We start from the raw sequence: 25555 nt of genomic DNA on the forward strand, positions 1-25555 counted from the left end.
CCCCAGAGGCCTTAGGGTTTGGATGCCCCCGAGTCTTGCTTGCCCTTAGCCAACAACCCAAAGGTGTCTGTCTGTAGTGCATTGGGCAGGTCTGCACTCTCTGCTATACAATACCATTCGGGGTGATCTGACCTCTGCAGGGAAAACCACCTGCTAGAACATGGTATCTCTCCTACCAAGCAAGTAAAATCAACTGGGCTGGATAGTGCAGCCAATTTGAATAAGACGTGGTGGTGCCCATTGTACTCAGTCCCCTTTGGTGCCAACTCTTTTTCTGTATATAAAATCTAGTTATTGGGGGGTCATCTTATATTGAGGATTGTCTTACATTTGAGTAAATATGGTATCATTACTTTTTTTTACATTGTGAAATATGGTTTTAAAGGTGTTCCCTTTGGCAGAAGCTTAAAAGAACATTTCAAAGCTCAAACGTTAAAGCATGCCAGGATTTTGAGCACATCTCATTAATAATGTAAGGATGGCTGCCACCTAGAGGGATGCTGCGTACATGGGAATGTTCAGAAAGGCTTTGAAATGTACTTCCAGAGATGGGTGCAGAAGCCGAAATACCAGCTGGGGAATGGAGGAGAGCGCCCAAACGAAAGAGAGCTCTTCAGAAAGCTTGCACTGAAGGGAATCTCTAGAGGGTGGGGGCATGTGTGGTATGTTCAGTGTTTGGTTTTAGCATAGCATTTTCTGTAGTCGGTTCATCAAGTCTACGTTTTTTAAATGCAGACATGTAAAATATTTTGAAGCCTTGAGGACAAAGAGAAGCCTTTGCATTGCATCTGATTTGGAAAAAATAGGACATGCTGTGAAGGCAGTGTGCTTTGGGTAGAAACACCCCCTCTATTTTGTTTCTTGTGACGATTAGAACCAAGAAAATGCCAAATGCCGTCCACTTGGATGCTGTGAACAAAGGAAAAACCTTGGATTTCTTGCTGAAGCTAGCAGGACCTAGGAAGGTTATCGGAGCAAAGCGCGCAGGCTGTCAGAGGAAGTGTAGCCTCTTGTATCATTCCACCTTGGCTAGGACTCGGACTGATTTTCAAGCAGTCGGCATGGAGCATGAATAAAACTTACTTTGTTCCTGGGTAATGAGGTAGGATGTTGATGAGAGTGAGCTTGAGCCTTGGGAGGAAAAACAGTGTGCATACTGTGTCCTTAAGCATTTACTTGCCATAAATCAGTTGGGGCCAACCTTTTCTGGCAGGTGTCACTCTTATCCCCTTCCTTTCCCCAATCAGCTGCACTGTGTTCTGCTGCTCTGCTCCCTGCACGTGCTCCTTACCCAATCTGCTGCTCTCTTTTCTGCTTCTTGCCCTGTCTTTTGCTCTGCTGCGTGTCCCCTCCCCAGTCTACTGCCTAGCACACACACAGGTTATTGCCACCTGTGGCTCCTGTGCCCCAGGTTGGCCTTGCCTATCATAGATTTTCAGGTGTTTGCTTTGGCTTTTACAGGAGTTGGACTTGGTTTTCATTAAGAAAGATCGTAACATGTTCTTTTGTAGACCTGCTAGTTCCATTGATGTGATCAGACTTGGGGCAAGCATTATGATTCAGAATGCAGAGTATAGTGCATTTAGACCTGCTAGAGGCTGTTATACCAGAACTTGATTTTACTAATAATCAAAAATTGCAGCTCTTTGCTATGACAGATTTTTTTGATTGTTTATTTGTTTTGGTAGCATCTATGAATATATATCGAGTCTGCTAAGAGGAAAGCACCACCCACCATTGTGAACTCGGTCATTCTCAGACTGAGACCTCAGTGTAGCGACTTCTGTACAAGATTGTCTTTTAGTTTCTGATATCTACGGTGTCAGTAATAAAGCTGGCTAAAGTTGGAATTTGATTTTTAACTATTAATTAGTTGTATTTTGTGTGTTGCAAGACCAGCGGTGTGCACAGAGGTAATAGCTGGTGGAAGGCAGGGTAGAGTGGCACCTGATGTACAGTCATAAGCCTTTGAGACTGGAGCATTGTCCCAGAAACGTTTTGCTCAGTTGAGTATGCACCTGACCTCTCAGATCCTTTTCAAAGTTGCTGCTTTCTTGGGTAGTGTCCCCCCTGCTAACCTCGCAGTAGAGCTGTGGTCTTAGTTCCCAGAGGTAGGGCTTCATGCTTGGCTGTGTTAAAAAGAGATTGTTTGTTTACCAAGCAATACTGATTAAATGGAATCGTAGGGAAAATTATACAGAAATAAAGGGATGATGAATAAATTGGAGAACATGGCACTGTTCTATTTCTTTATCAGTCTCCTGTTTCTGTGTCATTTACAAACTTCATCAGTGGTGATTTTAGATTTTCTTCCAGGTTATGGGGAAATATGTGAAATAACATAGGACTGCAATCTGATCCCTATGGTATCTATTAGAAATGCATGCACTTGATGGCAATTCCTCTTCAAAATTACACTTTAAGACCTCTCAGTCAGCTTTTAATATACGTTTTGTGTTGTTTTAGCAAGCCAGATGCCTACAGAAGTTTATATTGCATCAGCACCATGACCTTTATCAAGCCAACTTGTAATGCCATCAGAGAGCAAGTTAGTTTCACAGTGTCTGTGTTCCAGAAACACAGGTTGATTGTGTTAAATCACCCATTATTTCTTAATCATTTTCATGTTCCCTATTTTTCAGTTACGACGGTCAGGATTGCTGTTAGGCTCACAAGCATAATTACCTTGATCATCCTGATTTTCCTTTTTGAAAAACTGGCACAATTAGGAATTATACACTGCAACTATGCCTGGCGCTCACCTTTACCAGGTGAGTGCCAGGTAAAATTGGCACAATTCTTTCTGTGGTTATAGTGCTTAATTGCTGATATTCTTTAAATTCTGTACTTGCGCCCACAACTAGATATGTAAGCTGACCAAAAAAAAAAAAGTTTTCCTGCAGCATACATGCAACTTCATTACTATTAATGAGACAGAGGGTGGCGCGCTCTCTCTTTCTCTCTGCTGTGAAATATTACAGAATTATCTCTTTAGCCTATTCATTGCTCAGTATTAGCCACACTAAGGACATTGTCTCAGGAACTTTCTTTTATGCTTTTCATAAAGTTTTGACACTAGGTGGTACTGTTGCATAAAGCAGACTAGAATGTGTCTCACATTTGCAGTGAAAAGCTTGCTGTAAATGCATACTTCACACAGTCATTTGTTTGGTAGGATCTTCTGCAATATAAATGTAAAGACCCATTATTCTGCACTTACTGACTATAATTCCTATTTATGGCTGAGCAGTACTTTATTACTTTATTAGAGAGGGCTAAGGGGAAACAAGTATCCAATTGTGTAAAATGTTGCTGTAAAGAGGAAGGCAGTAAATTGTTCTTCATATCCCCTGGAGTTCAAAGAAGCAGTAACTGGGCTAAAATTACAACAAGGGAGACTTACTTTAGACATTAGGAATGCACCAGAATAGTTTACTTAGATGGTGGAATCTCTGTCATCAGCGATGTCTGTGAACAGTTTAGACAAAAACCTGTCAGGAAAAGGGTTAGGTAGTTGATCTTGCCTTGGGACAGAAAATGGGCTAGGTGATCTATTCCAGTCCTGTTTTCTATAATTTTATATACAGAAGATGTAAAATAGTGGCTGCCAATTTTTTACAAGGAAAGGACCTGTGGCATTTCCATTTTGGGAAGGAAAATGCTGTTTTACCTATTTTATTATTGCTGTGTAGAGATTCTTACTTTGCATTAGAAAGCATAGCTAATATTCTTGTCCAAGGGATTATTCATTAATGAACAGAGGCTCAGCAATGATATTTATGGTAGTCCTTTATAAACTTAGGCAGGATATCGGAAAGAAATTTGAAGTATCACAAGTAGCAGTGTGGTATGAATCATCACTTTTACCATGCAGGGCTTGGACCTTTTTCATCTCCCCTTTGTGGAATCAATATCTGAGGAGCTGAGAAGTCTTGCGCTCTGAAAACGGACTTTGGAGAGAGATAATTGGATGCGGAAGTTAGGAACTCAGCAAGGTTAAGGAGAATCAACTACAGGAGTAAAGCCAATGCAATTTAAACATAGTGGAAAGGAATGAAGTAGCTTTAAATTGTTACCGTTTGATCCTCCTGGAGACTGCATTGGCTTCGCCCAGACGTGCCTGAGTGTCCCCAACGTACCTCCTTCCAGGCAGGTTTCAGATGGGCACTTGCTACAGACTGTATCTAGGGACTTTCCCCTCTTTGGATATTTCTCGGCTGCCATGGTGTGTCACTTCTATTATAAAACGGTAATTATAGACATGCCTGACTACCCCAGAAAAGCATGGAAACCTCTTCATTTAACTTGGAAAGTTTTAACAGTGACATTCCAAAAATTAAACGTGAGGGAGAATAAATACTATGCAAATATCTGGAAATGATGGGAGGGGAGAAGACTATTCTCTGTTATAGATGGTTTGCTTACAATCTGATTCTCCTCGTTGGAGAGTGAGTTCTGCAGCAAAGTGAAAGAAGAAGGGCTGGCTTGAAACACAATTTCTGTTTTAAGTCTTCAGGTCAAATATAGGAGGTGTGACTTCTTAGTCTGGAAGCAAAGATAATAAACATTTCCTCTAGAAGAAGAGATTAACATATGGTCAGAGAGACATTTTCACTTTCAGGAAAAGGATTGCAGTGTGGCTCTTATCTCCCATTAGCAATGTTCTCCTGAGTCTTTCAGAAGATAAAGGGGAAAGCAGAGGTGACTCTGGTGTCTTCATATCGTCAACTTGCATCTGGAGACCAACCAGACTCTCCTAATCTAGAGGAAACCAACTCATTAAACTCAAGACAGAGGGACTTAGAGGCTTATTTTGTTTGTTGGTTGAGAAGCACCACTTCAAGTAGCAGATGCTCAATATAACCACCCTTCTATAGCTTGTGGAAAGTATCCTACAGATAGGGCAGTTTCAGGGAAGGCACGGCACCCAATTACCCCAATGTGCTAAAATGCTGAAAAAAACTTGACTGCATGAATCAGAGCAACTCCCTCTATTTTTGTTGTTGGTTGTTAGTTTGTTTCCTATTAAAACCAGCAGTAAAACTCAGTTTGGATATGATGCAAGGTCACATCTGGGTTTTTCCTTTCCCCATTTCAGAGCATTTTTGAGCCCCCGCACATCATAAAGCCCAGTCAAGAAGGCGGAGAAGGAAGAGACATGGACCTGATATGAATGCCACATTTTCCAGAAATTACATCATGAGAATTGCTTTTCCACTTCAGTATCTCTTAAGGACCATTAAGAGGAGCAGTTCCAGACCTGGAGATACACTGCTGTCTACCAGTGCTCAGGGATTATAGCTCCCTCTGTGAGGAACCAGGAGTAAGGAAGATGCTTCTTGGTTACCTTAATGAGAAGATATTAGTGGTGTTTGAAGTATAGTGGCTTTTTCATGTTGGTGTATGAGGAAGAGAGGTTGGTTTGTCCATGCACAGACTAGAAGTGTGATCAAGTGAGTCGGAGGCCACCTCTGTCTCCAGGAGTACCCCAGCTGCTTGCCTGTTCTGTGCTGGTAAATGTTAGCAAAGAGGGGCAAGGGGTCTCTGGGTGGAGGCTCTCATGTTGCAGGTGTAGAAGATGGAGCAGTGCAACTTGTTCATATTGAACTAGGTACCTTTGTGTGGGCATATGAAAGTGGTTTTATGTGGTTCATCTCTTTGAGGTGGGCAAATTCTACAATAACTGATCTCTAACTTTAACTTTCAAGAGTTACTTCTTGGTTCAAGCGTAAGAATGCTGTTTTCTCAGAGCTTGATTTCAGATGGGTTAACTGGCAGTTCAACTGACTGATGCCTGATATTGGAGTCAGTGCCATCCGTTGGGGTCTTGCATGTACCTTGAATGTTGTTATGCTCCCAAGCCAAGAGTATAAAGGTAGAGTAGCCTGCCTGCTGCTGCCTGCTTGGCCTTAGAGAGGGTCCATGATGTGAAAGATACTCTGACAGTCGGTTTTTTGCACCGTCCTGGGTGCCTGCATAGCTTGTGCCTTACTGTGTCCAGCAAGAAGAAAAAGCAGGAATTAGAACTTGGTGGCCAGAAGGACAAAATTATATATGATAGTTATTTACAGCATAGTTGCAAATGGGTTCAGGGTATGAAAACAGCTGCATCATGCATATTGCATTGATTGCAGTGTCAGCTGCTGTTCCACTCAGTTGGTGGAAAGGAGGGTCCTGTGCTGTACTTAGTTGCTGAGAACTTACAGGTGAACTGAAAGGGACACTGTACAGGTACAAAGGTCTCCTTCTCTGTGGGCATGAATCTCTGTGTTTGTATCAGAAGAATCACTTAATTGACTTGGTATATAGATTAGCCTAGTTAAGAGGACATAAACCCTAATTATAGCTTAAAATAAACTGGTCTGAACCAGTTATTTTGGCAACCAATGGGTACATCTATATGTGCGCTTTACTGCGGAGTTGACTATATAGCTCTGCAGTAAAGCATCACAGTCTATACCTGCACCGGTATTTGGGCGCAGTAAATTGACTCCACCATAGGATAGTAATACTGGGGACGAGTACTGTCATACAGAGGAGTAATTATGCATGCTGAAACACATGTGTAGACAATGACAGGGACTGGCTGGGCCATGAGGTGCTGAAGTGTGGGGGGCTGCCTGCTGCCTCGTACTGCATTTTAGCACCCTCATGCCCCAGCCAGCCCTTCTGCCACCCAATGGCTAGGGGTGACCCCACTCCCCCAGCCTGCTGCCAACCTGGGGCTGCTGCACCCTGGACCAAAGTGTTGTGGTCCCGGATGCATGTGCAGACGTTGTGCCTGGGAGCATCTGACTCTGGCTCAGACTGTGACAGAGTATATTTCCTCACCGTAACAGCACACGTAGGTGCGCCCAATGAAAGCAAAACTTATGTAAGGCCAATTTGTGTTTTATATTTAGAATTTGCACTACCTTAACTAGATTGATTTGTAAGCAGATTTTAACTAAATTGGTGACCTTTTTAACTGTGTACCAGGCCTTAGCAAAGGAACGTGTAATGTTATGGCAGTGCTTCCTTTCAGTAAGCTAGACAGCAGTGTGCTTGGCTCCAATTATGGAAACTCTTGGCAAAAACAAACTGTGACTCAGCCAATGCGTCCACAAGATTTTAATTAGTAAGGTTTTATTTGGGATGTGGGTAGGTGATAAGGCCATATACCCTGCATCTTGTCTCTTGTCTAGATATTTCATATGGTCCAGAGGGAGGGGTTGGTACAGATATGCATTTTTAGAATCTGTTGAGTGGAATGAGATGGAAAGGACGTGGTGTGTTTTTTACTGTAAAAGTTTGAGGGATCTGCTTGCAGTATCTGCTCAAGCCAGAAAATGAAATACTAGGTAGGACACTAGGTAAGACGCTTTTTGTCTAATTCTCTGCAATAGATATGGTCCTCCCTATGTTCCTGCCTGTCACAGCATTGATTGCCTTAGTCTGAAAAAGAGAGGATTTGTTTAAAAAGACATTTTAAGAAAGGGCGGTTCTATTTACAGGCACTGTAGTGGGTAAAGTATAGCTGACTTGGGTGTGATCAGGATTTTTACTTCTTTCTGTTCTCTGTTGTGTGAGGAGCAGCAAAGTCTGTCTACCTCTCACCAAGCCTCTGTTTTGGATAAATATGTGCTTTTCCGGCTAGTATCTTAACTACCCCTATCTTTGGTTTGGCTTTTCCCTTTCCCAGATGCCTTGAGCAAATGAATAACAAACAATCAGTGGAATTACTCAGGTGTGCATTCTCTCTACCGCTTTCCTGGTGACAGCAGTTTCATAGAAATTAATTCCAGTAAGGGCCATTGGATCATGTGGTCTTACTCCTCCGTATTTCTGTATTCTTTCCTGCTTTAGAATAGCCAAGGCTAGGACTTCTAGTCGAAGTAACAGAGAGGCAATTGATGTCCAGTGGAGAGCGGGTTTTCTTGTTCTGTGCTCTTGTATACGTGCATCTGAAATTTATCTGCGAATTCTCAAGAAATTACTCGGTTTTTGGCAGTAGCTAGACCTTCAGTAAGCAAAATCGTAAATACATGTTATTTTCAGAACTCTAATGTGTATTTTCCAATTTACAGATAAGAAGCAGGATAGAAATTGTAGCCTTTTGCAGCTTGTTAGACTGTTTCACCATGGGAAAGAAAATAAGGGAAATAAAGTCGTGCTTACAGAATTACAAATGCTTTAGCTGTTTTAAGAGTGTTCCCTTTAAGTTTGATTTAAAAAAGAAGAAAGATTTTTAACAGTGGTCATTGCCATAGAAGTAAGCCACTTGTGTCTTGTCACACAACTATAGACCACAATTAACCGTCTAATCCAATAAAAGGAAAGATGCAATTTAAAACCTCTGTTTGAATCCAAGCCCCCTCCCCTGTTAACTGAGAGCTGCACAAGCCACGGCCAAGGGTCTCTCGCCCGTCCCCTCACGGCTGAGGCTGAGAAGCTCCTGCCGCACGTGGCTGATGGAGTTGCTTCACTGGTCCCAGTAGAAAAGATCTCTGTGGTGACCAGCCCTGTCGATGACCCAGGTGAAGGAAGGCTTAAAAATCCAGTCAGATTTCTCCTTCTCCGCCGCCTTCTTAAAAACAAAAGACGCCCCAAGCAGGTCCTAGGAAATTCCACGGGGAAGTCCCTGTCTAAACGAGCGCTGTGGTTGATGCCAAGTCCAGAGCCAGAAAGCCCCGAAACGCCAGCACGAAATTCAGGCCGCGCTCCCCTTCCTCGGGGGTCTCTTCCGTCCGCGACGCGTTTGTGAACGGCAGGGTGACGCAGGGCCGGCGCTCGCCAGGCCCGGGCCGCACTCCGGTCCCTGCGTCCCCACGTGTCCGCTGATGCCGTGTTCCGAGTTCCTCGGCTGAGCGATGACCGGGACGGCGTGCCCAGGTTCTGGGGGCTCGATTGGATCTGAAGTCGGTGAGAAATTCGGGAGCAGAACCCCTCTGAAAAAGTGGATACCAGGTTTCTCAATATGGGAAGCACCCAAACTGAGTGGATGCTTTTGAAAGTTTGGTCCGTGATTTCTGTGCCTTAGTTTTCATTTTTACAGATTAGCATAACAGTGCCTCCTTACTGCTCAGGAAGTGCCTTGAATTAATTTTGTGAGGCATTCAAATGTCCTGGTGCTGGACAGCGATGTCATGATGAGTGCGGTACAGCGTAGCGTTTTGGTGCCATACCATACATGAAGGTGTGGGAGACTCTCAAGGCTGAGGATAGAAAAGAAATGCTGACCTAGATGCCTCGTTCGCTGTCCTGTGTGCGATGTGTGCAGCGAGCGAGGCAGGCTGCTCTGTGGGAGAGCTGGTGTGCAGTAGTGCAGCATGAATAGGGGCCTGCCAAACTCGCCGGGAGAGAGCAATGTCCACAGCTCCGTCGTGGCCCGAAGAGCTGAGCTTTTTACTAGCCTTTTGTGGCGGCAGCCCCACCCCTCCGTGCTGATTGACAGGGGAGCCCCGCCCCTCGGTGCTGATTGGCGGGGAGGCCCTGGGAGGAGGAGGAGGAATGAGGGGGCGGCCACCATCTTGACTGCTGGCTGCCCTTCGCGCAGCCCCGCCCCTCGGTGCTGATTGGCAGAGAGGGAGGTGGGGGCTGCTGCCCCTTGTGCGCCCCACGGGCCGGTGCCTCCCGGTCCCAGGCAGGCTGCAAGGCCAGGCTGCAGCAAGGACCACTGGTGCCCCTGGGGAGACAGCACTGCATTTGTATTGAGTTGTGTTTTGGGAGGGGTGCGGGGGTTGGTTGATCTTCTGGGACATGCCATCTTTTTACAGAGAACGCTGTTTTTCATGGTTTCCACAAAAATTGCGAAACTGCGATTTTTAAGTAGGTTCCTAACATAAATCATCAGCACAAGGAGCAGATAAATTCTGGTATTTTTCTAACTCTGGGCACTTGGTTTGGCCAACAGAACTGTCTGCTAGCATATTTCTGCAGATTTATTTGCAGAACAAAAGTGTTCTTGGCTCTGTAGAAAACACGGATCTGGTTTGTGCCTGTAGAAACTGGCAGTTTGAAATAGGTGATGGCAGGGCCTAAAGTGACAGTATTTTCAGTAAATGGGTGGAAAGGAAGGCGTGTACCGTGTTGTCTAAAACGTTTTAACAGAGGACCTTGGCAAAAATTCATTTTTTGTTGCACCGCTGATGAGAGTTCCCTTTCAAGCTGTTAACTTATCGGTGAGAATCAGGATTGTCCTGGGTGCTCTGGTGACTGTCTATATAAAGCAGATTTTTTTGATTCTGGTTGAGAACAGAATTTGAATGAGCAGTTGGTTTCAATCTGTGGTGCAGGTAAACATGAAGAGTGTCATTGTAAATTGTAACCTATCCATGGTGAACAGTTCGTCCCTGTTTTATCGCAGCACTGAATGACTGTAAGCGTATTGCTGCGGCGCAGAGAGGCCCCAAATGAGATGACGGCTCTGCTGTACACGCTGGTAGCCTTTTTCTGAGCAGCACCAGAACGAGCACGTGAAGGGTGCCCAAGGCTTGTTAGAACTGAAACTTCAGCACGGTGACTTCGTTGCATGGGTTAAAATTAGAACTGTTCGAGAAGATGTTTTTCATCTGTATACATTTATGATAAAACATGAAACTTCTGCATCTTCACTATTCAGCTAGACTGATAAATCTCCGATTCTTTTTTAAAATGAAATGTAGTCCCACATTTACGAACACTGAGAGAAGTGTAAATTTAAATTCCACGTTTCCATGAAATCCCTGTAATCTTGCTTGTATGGTCGATTATTTTTTTTTTTAAAGTGCCTTGCAAATCTGTTTTATATTTTTAATATAATTTATGGACTTGATACACTAATCAAGTACTTATGCAGGTGACAACGTATTAAAGTGTGTGTTGAGCCAATTTAAATACTATGTTCTGAATAGCAGACCAGGCTTTCTGTGTTGAAAATCATCTGCTGGTTAAGCATGCTAATTAATATGGGTACCCAGTTGCAGGTCACATCTTTGCCCTCCCTTTGCTCTGGAAGTCAGGAGTGGGGTGAGCGTCTCGTGGTCTTTTGGAGTCGTCTGTCAGAGCCCAGGATCCTTGGCCGTCTTGTTCCTGTCTGTGTTTTGCCAGGGATTGTAAATGCCCGTTTTGCGGGAGAATCTTCCTGCTCTGCCCCCATCTTTGTTGCCTCAGAGCAGGATTGAAGTGGCGTGCACTATTTGGGTTGCCCCGTAGATCGGTGATTCTCAACAAGGGTGCCGGGGCATCCTGAGGTTCCTTGAGATCCTTTCACAGGTGCTGTGGGGTGCCACACCATTTAGCACTGTTAGGTTTACAAACATGATTTACATTTCAAATAGAAATCCATAGTTGTGGCCTTCCTGAGCTCATTGCTGTAGGGAAAAAAACATCATTTTCCTGCAGGCAAAAAAAGGAGTGAAAACTAAGACCTGGCATTTTCCAAGGGGTGCCTCGAGCCTCGAAAGGTTGAGAACCACTGCCTTAGATCCATACGGAAACAAACTAAATGGTGCCTCATGGTGACACCGTATGTTATCAGTGCTCTGTGGGGGTTTTGTGTGTTTTGCACTGCCTGCTCCTGGTTTTGATCTATAAATCTGCGAGCAGCTTGGCTTCCTGGCCACTTGTGCTTTGCACATGGCCTTGATTTTGATCTACCTGTCGAGGGACGGGGCAGACCGCCTCTGGAGAATACATCTGCCCACCGATCCGGATGCTGCAAGGCCTGTCTGAGAAGGCGTTAGCAGAGTGCTCAGGTAGTTGAGAATAGGACGTGTATATTGGGGAACTGCCAAAGGTCTCCTGGGTTTTAAAGCTTCATCAGTCACATAATTCATGGTCAAATGGTATGTGATAAAGCAGGAGCAGGAAATATAGCAGTTTTGGTCAGTTCTTACTTTGTATCTCCTTTGTTCTTGGTTTTTGTATGTTAGTCGTGAGTCCTGGCAGCCCTGGATAGACACCATTGCATGTGTACCTTGTGTAAAACCTGAATCTAGACAAATGATAAGTTATGAAGCTTATTTTCTGTATTGACTTGAGAAAATACTGAGGTAGCTTTATGAGAAATTCAGAACTACTCCTTTTTAATTTGTACTTTTTCCCACCTTCAGAAGGCCTTTTTCTGTCCCATAGAGTCACCACTCCTTGCACGGGAGACTATTTAAATCTCTCTAATGGATTTTTTTTATTCATAAATGCATTTGTTTTGCAGGAGTTGTCCATCCATCATGTTGCGTCACCGGTGGTGGCTGAGCTGAGATTCCTGCGTCTTGGGGAGAGCATGTATAAAAGGGATGGCCTCATGGCCAGTGTGACGGTGACCTCCGCCACTCCAGAGGTACACGAACATGTTTATTTTCATTACTAGCTACTTCTTCAGAACAGAAGCTGTAGCTTATTTTGGCTTCCATAGAAATCTTTTCTACCAGATTCATTTCTCAGGAAGAGGATGGATTGTGACAGCAAAGTCAGCTTGGATGCTGTAATTCTGAACATTCACAGCCCATCCAGAATGATTGTTTCCATGCTTTTCACAGTTGTTATAACAAGCAGATAGATCTAAAATGGTCTTTGTTTATTTGCTGAAGTCCTTTATTTCAACTCACAAGAAAAGCTACACAGCCCAAATGAGGGAATGCTAAGTCCCATCCAAACAGTTGGTTGGAAAAAATGGTGACTACGTTTTCAGCGGAAATAGTCAATTCATCTAAAACAATATATTGTGTAGACATGGTTTGATTTTGATTCAGTTTTTCTAGAAGCCAAGTGGACCTGTCATGCAACTTGCAATAATTGTCCAGTTTCCTGCTAGATCCTCTAGCTTGGGCTCCCCGCTCCAGTGCAGCCAGGGCTTCCAGGGTGTTAGCTCTAGGCAGACTGCCCTGGAATTCGAGACCTTGGGCGTCTTTCCCTTTCGTGGAGACTACTGAATGTTTGAGTTTTGTGCTGAACCAAAAGAGCAGTAAATTTCAAAACACCAGATGTGTTTTGAGTATCTGAAAATTAAAACTTAAGCTTTGAGAAATTCTTCTGGTTTTAGGCCCTTTTCCTGTCAAAAACGCTTTGATTTGAAAACTTTGAATCAGTTTTACAAGTTGAAAAGCAAAGCCTTTAAAACCAGCTGGCCCTCTTAGCCAAGTATAAAATCTTTTAAATAGCAGTGGCTCCTCTTATACACAATTTAATCTTAATCAGAGAAGAGAAACACTTTGAGATCTTGGTCTCCATGATTCTGTTCAGCTGGTTAAGGAGTAAACTGAATGGCTTCAAAGGGGCTTTTTCTTTAAAAAAAATAAAAATAAAAAAAAATCCACCAAGATAAGATGCAAAAGATCACAGGGCCAAAGCCTGTGGACACTAACACAGTCCATTTTTTATCCTTCCAGGAAAGAACTTTAAAAAGTATTGGTCAAAACACAATTTTATATTGCTGTTCTAAATTGTTAAAAAAAAGCTTCCCCGTAAAACGCTGTAGAAAGGAAATAATCATAATAAATCTTGGTTTTGGAACTAATAAAACAAAATGTATACGTGGCTCTAGGATAACGTCATTATTTTATTTTCTTCAGTTTGTAATCATCAAGCTAACATGTCCAGAATAATCATGAGATTCAAAATACTTATTTTTAGGACAATTTTTAATTTATTAGAATTTAGAAATGAATTGATTATCTTAGGTTTTTAAATTTAAGCTTTTCAAGATGGATTGTGTGGTAAAACACTGAAGCTAATGCATGTTTTTCCACATCAAGTAGAGTTCCCTGCTCTGTGCAAACTGGAACAGAACCTTAAGTGCGTCGTCGCAGTCGCTGTATCATAGCGCCTCGAGAAGAATCATGCCCTCGTTTCGGGGAGTGAAGTGATAGGTCTCTTGCATTTCTTACGATATAATTCTGTAAACTCGGTGACCCGCTGTATCTGGTTATACCGTTTCCCTTTTGTTTTCTTGGAACGACCCCATAGTTTTGTTTCTGAATGTCTGTCATACCCTCTGGTAGGTACTTCAACCTTCAAGAGAAACACAGCAGTGAGCTGCTCAATATTATCATGTTAAAGGCCCTACAAAACATCCAAAATTCACATGCCAGAATTCAGACTCAAGAGTTCATTCTCAAAGGAACATGCTGCAGTTACATTAACTTGAATTTTGTAGTAGTAATTACGCTGCTTTGTCACATTTATAAACTGAGCTTTTTTTATTCAGGGCTATTACATTCCTTTTCTTCTAACAGTAGGCCAGGCTCTAAAAGGTCTTTATTGAAAGACACACTTATGAGATGGAGGCTTTCCAGTGCCTTTTCCTTGTCTGGATCCTCAGATACTTCACACATTTGGGTTATTGATACTATTAGGTTTGGAATCTTAAAGGAGGGTAGAGCTATATTTTATAGTCCACCCTTCCCAAAAAAGGCTCAGGGCAACTTACAGTAAAAAACAAAATAACTTTATTTTAAAGTTATTTATTTTAATAGATAAAATATTAAATAAGATGGGGACTTTCTTCTGTTGGCTCGGTGTCAATTATGGAGTCCAAAGTGTGTACTCTTCTGCCATCTTCAAAAGGAAAAGGCAGTAGGCAGCTTTAGAGATCTTTTGAAAGAAACCACGTATTTTTCTACAGATGCACACCTCTTGAAGTCTTTGCATTTTCCCAATCCAAGTTAATTAAGCTTCAGAAAATACAGGCCAGATTCTTGGACTGCATCTACACTTGGAAGAAAATTGGAAGCATAATTCATCACCAGTGCGGTGACATGAATGGTAGCAACAGTAGAAACAGTTGTATACACAAGGCTCTGACTTTTTTAAAACAAAACTTTTGCTACTGTAGGCAGATTTTTTTTTTTTACCAGAAAATTGTCCTTTTTTTTTTTTTAGTGCAGACAAAGCCTTGTGATGATCACTCAGAGTGATGGAGACAGAGGGCAGGTAGGTCGCAGCTTATGGGTTGTTCTTAGCAGCAGGTTGCAATTGAAGCCACGGCCTTTGGTATATAGCTGTGGCCGCAGTTGGAACATCTTTTCTGGCTAAGCATACATTGGCTATTGGGAAGGTTGTGACCTCTAAAGAAATCTGCCTATGCTGGTACTTGCATGCTCCTGCAAACGTTGATGAATTCATCTCCAAAGTTTCCCCCTAAAGTAGAGAAGCATTATCCACATTTTGCAAGTGAGGAACTGCAGCACAGAGCAGCTCTTAAGCAATTTGTTGTCCCTGGTCATCCTGGAAATTTGTGGTAGAGTAAGTGACAGAACCTGGATCCCCTGAGTCCTGGGGCAGCGTCTTATCTGTAGAACTATACTTTTTCACTTGGTTCAGAGTAAGATATCACTGCTTATAGTGAATGAATCATGGTGCAGACTAGGGAGCTGTTACTCTCTTCATTATCCAGCAGTGCAGTATTTGAATTGGGCAAGGAAAATGACTTCTTAATTCTTTGTCAGGTTTTCAGCTAGTGTTCATACTCTGTAATGGTCTCTGTCTTACTTTTAAAGACTGAAGTTTTAAGTGCAAAAAGAGAGGAATACTAAATTGGGAGTTAGACTGGATCCATTCCAACCTCATGATTCTTCCTGTGAGATTTGTGTCATTTTCAACTGTTTGGAGGTGTTTTTACCTCTGCTCCTAGCCAAGCCAAAGCTGTTCACATCTATCTGAGTGTTGTGTCATTTTGAGGAGTCAATGATTTTATTATTGATTAATGTTAGCAACTTGCCTAGGGTTGCACAGGAAAGGAAGTTTGTGGTAGACTTGAAATTAAACACGGATCTCCTGATTCCTAGTACAGTGCTGTAACCACAAGACCATCCTCTAACAGTGTTGTATAACCGTTTCTAAAATGACTTTTTGAATTAACTGTAGTTGCTGAATAAGATGATTATGCAAGATGCCAAACAAATGCAGGGCAATAAGCATGGGTCTTCCATTTTTTTGAACATGGTGGAAATTCTGACCACAGGGTACACAGTCGCCAGTCTCTGTCCTCTTTCAGTTTTGTAGAATATAACGACTGCATTTTTCAAGACCTGTAATTAATGCTGCAGGATTATTTAAATGAGCTGGTTTGTTACTACCCAAAGTTGACCTCACAGTTCTGTTGTTGACCTTTTTGGTTTCCTTACTGGCTTGAATATACTGTAAATTCCAGTAACTCTGTGGACAGTTTTTTTCCAGACACTGCCATCTTGGGAAGGCTGAAATAAGTAAGAATCAATAAAAAGTATATATCAGAATTTCTGGTACATGATGATATTTCCAGGTTCATGAGGTTGGAAGAAGCCACAAAAACTTAACACATCCGTGTAGGTGAAATAAAGAAGTTTATTAATCAAAATAACCCTTTGATTCAGTGTAGATTCAAAGTACTCAAACATTTAGATTAATTTGAGACCGTTTTATCAGCCGCAAGGAGACTCTAGTCCTTGAGACTTGCGATACTTGGTTTCCTCTATAGAGAAATGGGATTTTGACTCTTGTGAAGTGTAGTGTTCACTGTAATCCTGTTAACACACATTGTTCTAGTAGCATTTCACCATAGTCTCCAGTTAGCCTGTCTCTCCCATCATCTCCTGAACAGGCAAAATGTTAACAAACAAGATGCTTGGCAATGTACTTGACAAATACAAAAAAAATAGTTCATATCCCAAAAAGCTTATTAGCGATTCTTCTCAACCTTCCAGTCTGCCCCTGTGCAACACACGCACAAATGAAAATGACAAGTGACCAAAATGGAAATCTCAGTTTTGCTGTCTGTCATAATTAGGAAATGCCAACGTGGGCAAACTATAAAACTAGCCTAGTCTAGTGACGTAGGGTATACATGGAGGACTACAGTGTTTCAAGCTGAAAGATATATTATAGATGGGACTTGAGTTTGCAGCGTTAGAAACCTTAATGCTATTATTATGACTGCCTAAAATGAACTTTTAAACCTGCTATTGTCATTCAAGGAAAGCGGAGCAAATACTTGATTGCCTTCTAAGGTAGTAGAGTTGGGCCATGCCCCATAACAGCGTTTGTGAAAGGCACAAAAATATAAATACCGGTCATTGAAAGATGAGGTCAAAACTTCTGGTATTCTGGCTCATCCAAGTGACCCTTCCCTAGACAACTGAAATATGGATTTTATACTTGTGAACACGTGCTGTCTAAAATAAAAAATGAGTAGAATGGGACCATTACTTCTTTTATGTAGGCTTACTGCTAGTGATGGATTGCAGGAAGGAACAAGTTCACTAGGTGGAGTAGACAGAACTGTTGCAGAGCTTTGAAGTCAAGATTGTGAAGATTAAATGCCGATGTAGCGGGTGACAGCGTAGGCATTCAGAAGTCGGTTGATTTGTCGAGCACTGTAGGCTAGGCATTGGCATTGTAGCCCAGGCATTGAGCTGGGAGGTAAATGACGGATGATCAGGACATAAATAAGCACTGGGGTTGCATTTAGGTTGGGACAGGTTTTGGATTGTCAATAGGCTATTACTCATGCAGAACTTAGTTTTTGGTTTCTTTGGGATGGTTTGAAGAGGGCTGATCCAGCCTCAGGCAGGGGCTTGGACTAGATGTGAGCCCTGCAGGTCCTTTCCAGCCCTACTTCTCTATGACTCTAAAGCAGCAGCAAAGTTTAGACATGGCACCTCTCCCCCTTTTCCCACATTTCTAGGTTTCCAAGTTAAAGGTATCCCATTGATTGTGAACTCAGAAGTCCCAGGTGATTTCTCTTTATTTGATACGGTTTTTGCCTAATTTGCTAATTTTAATTTTTTTTCAGTCAAAACTTTATACAACTTGCATTCTATTACCTAAAAAAGATGTCCTATTCTCCTCCCCCCCCCTGCATTTTAGAACTAAGTGCCAGTATTGATTAGCCTTTGTTTAATACAAGTACAGAAAAAATATGCAGCTGATATTCATGAGACACATTAGACTAAATATGTTCAAAGAACAGAATTTCAGTAAAACGTGACAGTTCTTTATGAAGTCTGTCTGCTGGACAGTTCTTATAAAAGTTATTTTTATGCATCAGTATAATTCTCTTTCTGTTTTTATTGAAATCTGTAATTTTTCCAGATAACCCTCCTATATTTTTTTTTTTCTTTTTGAAGGGTAGTAGCAGCTCTGACTCTCTGGAGGGACGGAGCTCGGACTATGCCAATAAAAGCTATGATGCGGTTGTATTTGACGTATTGAAAGTAACTCCTGAGGAGTTTGCTGTAAGTAAAAATGTTATTTCTGAATTTATTCTTGTGGAATATTTGAGACTAGCAGGGTATAAAAATAGCATAAAACATTTCTTTTTTCTGTCTTAGAATAAAACCTTTTAAGCGAGTCAACTTTCAGCACTCTGAGGCAAGTTTCTGACCATATACATTTTGAGCCAAAAGCTTCAACATTGAAGTATTCATCACTGAGCTGATTCAGCATTTGGGGATTTTGAGGTTTAGGAGAAACTACGAAGCTGTTTGGATTTCCTCCAAAATTCTAAAATGGTTTTTAAGATGGTGATGAATGTCCACAGTCTTTTAGGATACGACACTCGGTGAGGCAGACACAGCCCTCCTCACTAGCCTTTTCTTACCTGGACATCTACTAGCACAGTTTTTCACTTTCCTACAGAAGCAGGTATTTCTCAGAAACCAGGGATGAAGACTTGCTAGGCAAAGGGCATCAGGTCAAATGCCCTTGCTGTCAGGTCTTGGTACCAGACTGAAAGCAAAAGTTCTTTGCTAGCAAGGGCCCAATATAGCTCTTGTATTGTTTGGCTGCTTGCTTCAGATTTAAACGTTTGCATATTTAATAATCTCTGCCAGAAAACATAAAGGTGAAAGAGCGAGGGGTAGTGAAATGGACTCCAAATTTGCATAATTGTTCCAAGCCCCCTGAACAGTGCGACAGGACCTAAAATGGATTGGTACCTCAAGGCTTTGGCTCCTAAAATGCCATGTTTGGAAGCAAGTGCCCTATAACATTGGAGCCGTGTCACCATTACTTCTGTGAATTTGTCATTTTGCAATAAATCTTGATAGTCTGTCTTCCTGCACCAAATCATCATACAAGTGTGAGGACCAGAGCTGGATATAAAATATTAAAATAGCTGCAACAGTTTAGTTTACAAAAGGACTTGAGATGTCTGCTTAAAACAGAATGAGCAAGCGCTAAAGAATTAGCTTCAACATTTAATAGAGTGAAGTTTGAAACAGTTAATAAAAGTGTACAATTAAAAATTAGCAAGTATTTGATCCTTTTAAGAGGGAACTGGAATCAAGCCCTCAGACAGGTCAGGACACAGCCATTTTAAGATGATCACACGGCATTAATTAATTTCACCATTTTTTCCATGCTAGCAAAACTCCATCTGTTTTGGTAATTTCAGTAGAAGAATATTCTGATGGTCACGAGTCTTCTAACCCAGATGTCTTAAAAAGTATTACAAGGTTTCTTCCCTCTGGCTTACCACCAAATGAGATGTCATCCACAACCATGAATAAACGTTCAACAACTAAAATAGAAAGGGCCTCTGTGGGATTTGCAAAGATACCTAAAGCAAATCCCATTTACTAAATGCAATTTTTTTAAAGCACAGGCAGGAAAACTTTTAAAACTAAAACAAACACAAAACCTCTTAGTTTGAGGCATTCTCTGATGCCCTCTTGTGCTCTGCTCATACCCCTTTACTTGAATACCGTGGTCTACAGTAGTGCTTCTCAAAGTGGTGGTCCGCGGACCGCTGCCGGTCCGCGAGTCTCCGGTTGCCAGTCTGCAGCAAGTTGCCAGGAAAGAAAGAACTATATTTTCAGAAGCATAACATTGATATGTCATGGCGCCACAGTTCATACGTTCCAACACTCCAGGTGACGTCACGTCGTGCGAGGTGAGGAAAGAGAAAGAAACAGCCGGTCGTGCATTTGTGTAGTGCTGCTACATGCAGTTGCTGCCACCAGCTGAACCAGGCACTGGTCCTTGGCCTGCTGGAAAAAAAAATTGCCAGTCCACCACATCGGATAGTTTGAGAAGCACTGATGTACAGGACTGGTGGCAACTGAAATATCTCTGCTGGTTCTGATCCCAGCAGAGAACTAGATAATTATATCTTTACTATAATTAATAATAGCCAGTAAATTACAGATTACTTTTTCACTACATTGACTTCAGGCATGTACTATTCCCTTTGTTAAGTATTTCAAGTAACTTGAATTAATATAATTTAACTGAGGAAGCTATCAAAGCAAGCCCAGAGGGTCTGGTCTGATTGTTGGCAGTACTGTGCGAAATAAACCCATGGCATTGTAAGTCAACGGAGGCTAGAATTGCTGTGTTACAGTTAGATTCCCAGGGAAATGGAGTGCAACCAAGTAAAGGTCATTTCCTAAAGTTGAGCAATTTCTTTTAAAAACATCAAATGTGAAACAGCATGAGAGAGGAAATTTCTCATACTGGTGAGTTCTTGCCAGTAGAGAAAATAGGCATTCGCCTTGGATAATAGCCATTACAAGATGCAAATGAACCCTTTGTGGGCAAAACTTTTCAGTAAGAAGCATTGCAGAGTGCAGTAACCTGCTGACACGGGGGCTGACCACCTTAGCTGTTGGTTTTCAGGGGAGGACAAGAATATCACCAAAAAGCTTAACTTCTCTGATTATGCAGTGAATCTGCTCATGGGGAAAGTGTTGGCCATATGCATGAGTCGGAGCTTCTGGAAGGCTGCACCCACCAGTAACAAGCAGATGGAAAAATGTAATAGTTTTCTTTTTACACTAAACGATTTTTAATCTTACTGTTGCAGAGCCAGATTACATTAATGGATATGCCAGTATTTAAAGCTATACAGCCAGAGGTATGTTTTCTTAATCTAACTGTTAATGTATGTGGTGTGTTGGGGTATAATGGACTGATCAGATAGATAATTTGTTGCCTTTAAATGTGAATGAGGATATTAATCTTGTGAATGTATATAAACACTGAACGATAGTTCTTGGGCCTGCACATTCTGGATGCCTCTTAACATAACCAGAATAGACCAGGGAGGTAGATGACACTTGCATTCAATGTATTTCACTTCAGTTTCTTAAGCTCATGCTTCAAGACACCCACACGCATGAGCAGAGCTTAGCTTCTTTTCATGATGCATTCCAAATCTCGTTCTGGAAGATCAGGCAAGCGTGCTAACTTTCCTGCACAGCTGTCAGCTTTTCTGTGGAAGGCTTTGGCAGTCTGGGGAACCCTGGTAGACCTTGCCCTCGAGGACCCTTGAAAAAACAAGGTTTTGTTACAAGGGTCTCATAGGTAATTAGAGTTCAGTTCCTCTGAAAACTGTCAACATGGTGCTGGTAAGAAGTGTGTGCTGAAGTGCAAGCCACTCGTGCTGAATTCATGTGACATTTGTTTGACATTTGCTCTTGATCTGGTGGATCTCTCTGCAGACAGGAGAGGGTCTGTTCTGGTTCTGTCGATTATAACTTTTTCTCTTGTACCTGCCATTTAGTTGTCAGCAGCGTGCTGTGATGATAGGACCTAGAAAAGTGATGTTAAGTCAGGCACTCATTCTGCTGGGCACACGGAGGCATAGCTAGCAAGCATGGTATTCACAGCAAAACCCCACTGGGAGATTGGGGGTGGCGTGGGGTGGGGAGGATTCATCTCACCTGCCCCAGGAACTCAAGTTCCCCATTGCTACTGGCGTGGAGCCACTGCCGTCGCTATTATACTTGGGGTGCAGAGCTGGTGCAGCACCACAAAATAGAAGTATTTTTACAGAAGTTAGTCTTGGGAGAAAGATCTTGCAACATATCTCTGTAGGAAATATCCCTTCTTTTGACTTTTTGGTAGTTTGATTGACATGGAGGACAAACCCAGTTGACACGTCAGTTTTTAAAAGGATTTAAACATTTTTGACTGAAGGTCCTTTGCATCCTTTTGAAGATCTTCAGAGAAAAGGAGCATGTGTGCTACTGCCTTTGGCTAACGTCTGTAAAAATAAAATTTCTCAATTTTGGCTACAGGGATCACCAAAAGGCCAGCATTTTCCAAGTTTTCCACATTGTGGTAGGTGAGATTACAGGAGTTTTTTCCTACATTTAGAATAAGAAGTTTGTAGAGGTGCACCGATATAAAGAAAACTGAGCGTATCGGAAATTGGCCTGATGGGGCCGATAATTTGCCTGATAAATGCCCGTGCACGAGCGCAGCCACAGCGCAGCATGTAGGCAACGAGGAGCACAGTCCAACAGCTTGGAGAGCTGCATGCAGCTGGTAAGTCTGTTGTGGTGGCAGGGGAGGGGGGAGGGAAGGGGCATGGGGGTGCAGATCTGCACCCCCCACAGGGAGGGAGGGAGGGAGTGGTGCAGGAGCTGTGCTGCTGCCGTGCCCGCCCGCCCCTGTGCCGTTTGGATGAGCCATGGCTCTGTCCCCCACCCTGCCACAGCCGGGCACCACCAGTCCCTGCCCACTCCTCCCTCACCACAGGGGCCTTGATCTGCCCCCCCCTTCCCCCCATCTCTTCCCTCCTCTCATCCCCTTCCACCGCAATAGACTTACCAGCTGCACACAGCTGTCCATGCTGTATCAGAAATCGGATCAGCTTCAGCCGATACGCCGCCTCAAAAATCGGATACCGGTATCCGCCCCAAAAATCTGTATCAGTGCACCCCTAGAAGTCTGTGCATTAATAGTTGGCAAATGTTGACCTTCTTTAAATACATTTTAATCGCTTAATAAGCTGGGATACCTGTGCTCCTACTAATAAAAACTTCCTTTTGAGTTTCTAAAAATTACATAATAATTTTCTAATATAATATTATATACCATTTGGTAATTTGATGTTACACCTTTTTCCAACAGACAGAGGTAACTGACCCCTGAGCTAAGTGTTTGGATAGCCCAAGCACAGGTGGTGATGACGCACCAAAAAAACACACACCTTGATTTTGGAAGGCAGAACATGGAGAAAAAGATATTTCCAGAGTCATGGCTGACTGTATGACATGGAGTTAGAGGTAGCAGGAACTCCCCGGTGTGGCAGACTGTCTCCTGGGATGCCACACTTCCTGGACACTGTTTCCTGGGAGGACTCTTACAATGGCAGTAGCAAGGCTGTTACTTCTTTAATCTAAATAGTACTTTGTATAAGTACCTGTAAATAAAGTGCTGTTTTCACATCATACACCTTATCAGGATACTGCCAGCAGCTCATGCGCAGGCATACAATACTTGGCCAGTAGCTACTTCTGAAAGAGGGTCAACACAGGACTCTGCTTCTTCAGCTTTCTAAACCAAACACAAGTGGCAACCAACTGTCTTGACAGCCGCATGGCATGAACAGTATTTCGAGGCATGCATCTTCAAGCAAACAAAATAGCTTCCTTGTTTAATACACTCAGCCCAATTTGGGGTGGGTAGGAGGGATGGTTTTGGCAGGACTAGATGCATGTTGTATGTGAGAAAATATGGCATAGATTGGAGACTTCAAGATGATTGGCATCCTGAAGCTGAAAACACCTACAAGCACTAGGAAAGACTACAAGGAAAGAGTTAAGAATCTGCATAACAATTTGATGGGGCATAAGCAAACTTCACTAAATGTCCAAAAATCCCAATTCTGTAATTGCATAGGAAAGCTTGATTGGCTAAAATAACATCTTAGTTAGAAAAGGTAATAAAAGGGGCAAAACATGAAAATGTATAACAAGTAGAAAATGAGGGAGATTTGATAATAGTGACTATAAATCAGTAATTAAATTCAGGTAAATGTTAAAAGAAGCGTGAAGGTGTAAAATCTACATCTAGTAAGGTTAAACTCACCATGGTCAAATAGTTATGTTCAAAACATTTTAAACTGAACTGAAGAGCATTCTGAGCATTGCTGTTGCTATTTAACAATACTGGAATACTGGTGGCGTCCCAGACATTAGTCTTTTTCCAGTTGTAAAGCAAGCCAGTTAGCTTAACCTTGATCCCAGATAAAATCATGTAAAGATGAAAGCAGGATGCAGTTAGTAACCATTACTGAATCAAGGATGGCATGTAGTGCCAGTAAAGCAAGGTTACTGGAAAATAGGGTCTTTGGAGACTTGATTAGCATTTCTGACGAGTTCTTCAGTTTGCTTGGCACAGGTAAGTGGCTTGAAGGAAGGCTCAGTTAAGGCATCAGAATATGCACTGCCTGACTTTCTGATTAAAAGAAGAGAGTGGTCCTGCAGTTCTTAGCCTAATACCATTCACTTTCTCAAACAATGATTGTTGTTAACAACGTTTGCAGATGACCCAAAAGTTAATACATGGCAAATAAGGATGGTCACTTCCAGTGAGCTACCTACTTTGCACTACAAACTATGCTTCCTTGAATACCATGCATTTTAATACAGCTAAATACTAGATCATACATCTAGGAACCAAGAAGATAGGTTATGCTTAAGAGGGAGCACTGTATTCTGGCAAGAAGTCACTTGAAAAAGAATTTCAGGTTATGGTAGATAAGCAGCTGAACATGAACTTTGGCATGGCTGAGAAAGTTAATGTAATCACATGGAACTGGGTAGGTGTTACTGCTGCATACAGAATTAATGAGACCATTACTGGAATATTTCCAGTTCTGGACTCCACACTTCAAAAATATGATGACAGATTGGAAAGTATACAACAGAAAACTATGTGAATGACATAAGGCCTGGAAGTCTTGACAGCAAAATATTGAAGAAACGCAGTCTGTTTAGCTTAAAGAAAAGTTTGAGGTGATTTTGTTCATGGTCTGTAAGTATTTACAGAGGGAAAGGAGAAAATGAGAACTCACAACTGTAGAGAATTTTTTTAAAGAAATCCCTTCTTTTATCACTTTTTAGAAAATTGAAAAGATTGTGTTAGCTGTCTTTTTTGAGGGTAACAGAAAAAGCAAATCCAAATATTCCAGAGATGGTGTTGGAGACTGATCCCTTTTTTTGAAAGAAAAGTGTGCATAGAAGGGTAGAGAAAAGAACAGCACATACAGAAAATGCAACTTCGGATTCTATGAATATCATTAATTGCCTATAGCTCATTGATCTGCCTAAACTTTTGAAACCCTTTGATTCTGCATGAATTTAAGGGTATTTACTAACACCTCCCTCCCATACATACACATCTGTGAGTCTGTAAATGGCAGATGTTTTTCCTTTTTCAGTTTCATAGTGGCTTACTCTGCGTCGGGTTATGGAGTGTGAAAGTGGTATGACCTGAGAAAGGAAATATTATTAGAAGTGGCTAATAAGGTGTATTTAAGCAATATTATTTGGATATACACTTAATTGAGTGAGAATTATTGAAACGTTCTGTTTTGCCACTAATGTCTATATACTGTCAGCAGCTTAGGACGTCGTTCACAAGCGTCGTCCTCGTTGAGTTTTAGATTTGTGTGACAGATGACAGAAAATGGAAATGTGGTTTGACATTACTTTTTTTTAAAACAAAAATGGTTTGATTCAGTCCTGTTTTGGAAGCCAAAATAGCTTCTGAAAACACTGAGCTTCTAGGAAGTCATGTAGACGATGAGTAAAGGTTTGGCAGGGTGAAAGGAAAATGGACGTTTGCAAACATCACACATAGCTGCCCTGTTCCCTGATGATTATAA

General features: G+C 42.0%; 1 protein-coding gene across 6 annotated transcripts in view; it reads left to right on the forward strand.

Moving 5' to 3' along the window:
• The window catches only part of RALGPS1 (Ral GEF with PH domain and SH3 binding motif 1), a 217256-nt gene that overhangs the window by 20842 nt on the left and 170859 nt on the right, over window positions 1–25555 (forward strand). For all 6 annotated transcript variants that reach the window (XR_009455975.1, XR_009455976.1, XM_059715770.1 and 3 more), the window contains 3 exons: window positions 12173–12298; window positions 18063–18170; window positions 20741–20791. Coding sequence is in view for 4 of the 6 variants with exons in the window: in XM_059715770.1 (XP_059571753.1) it covers window positions 12242–12298; window positions 18063–18170; window positions 20741–20791 (216 nt within the window). In the remaining 2 variants the exon portion in view is untranslated. The remainder of the gene's footprint in view (window positions 1–12172; window positions 12299–18062; window positions 18171–20740; window positions 20792–25555) is intronic.

This window comes from Alligator mississippiensis, chromosome 12 (genome assembly GCF_030867095.1).
Source record: "Alligator mississippiensis isolate rAllMis1 chromosome 12, rAllMis1, whole genome shotgun sequence".
Taxonomy (NCBI): domain Eukaryota; kingdom Metazoa; phylum Chordata; order Crocodylia; family Alligatoridae; genus Alligator; species Alligator mississippiensis.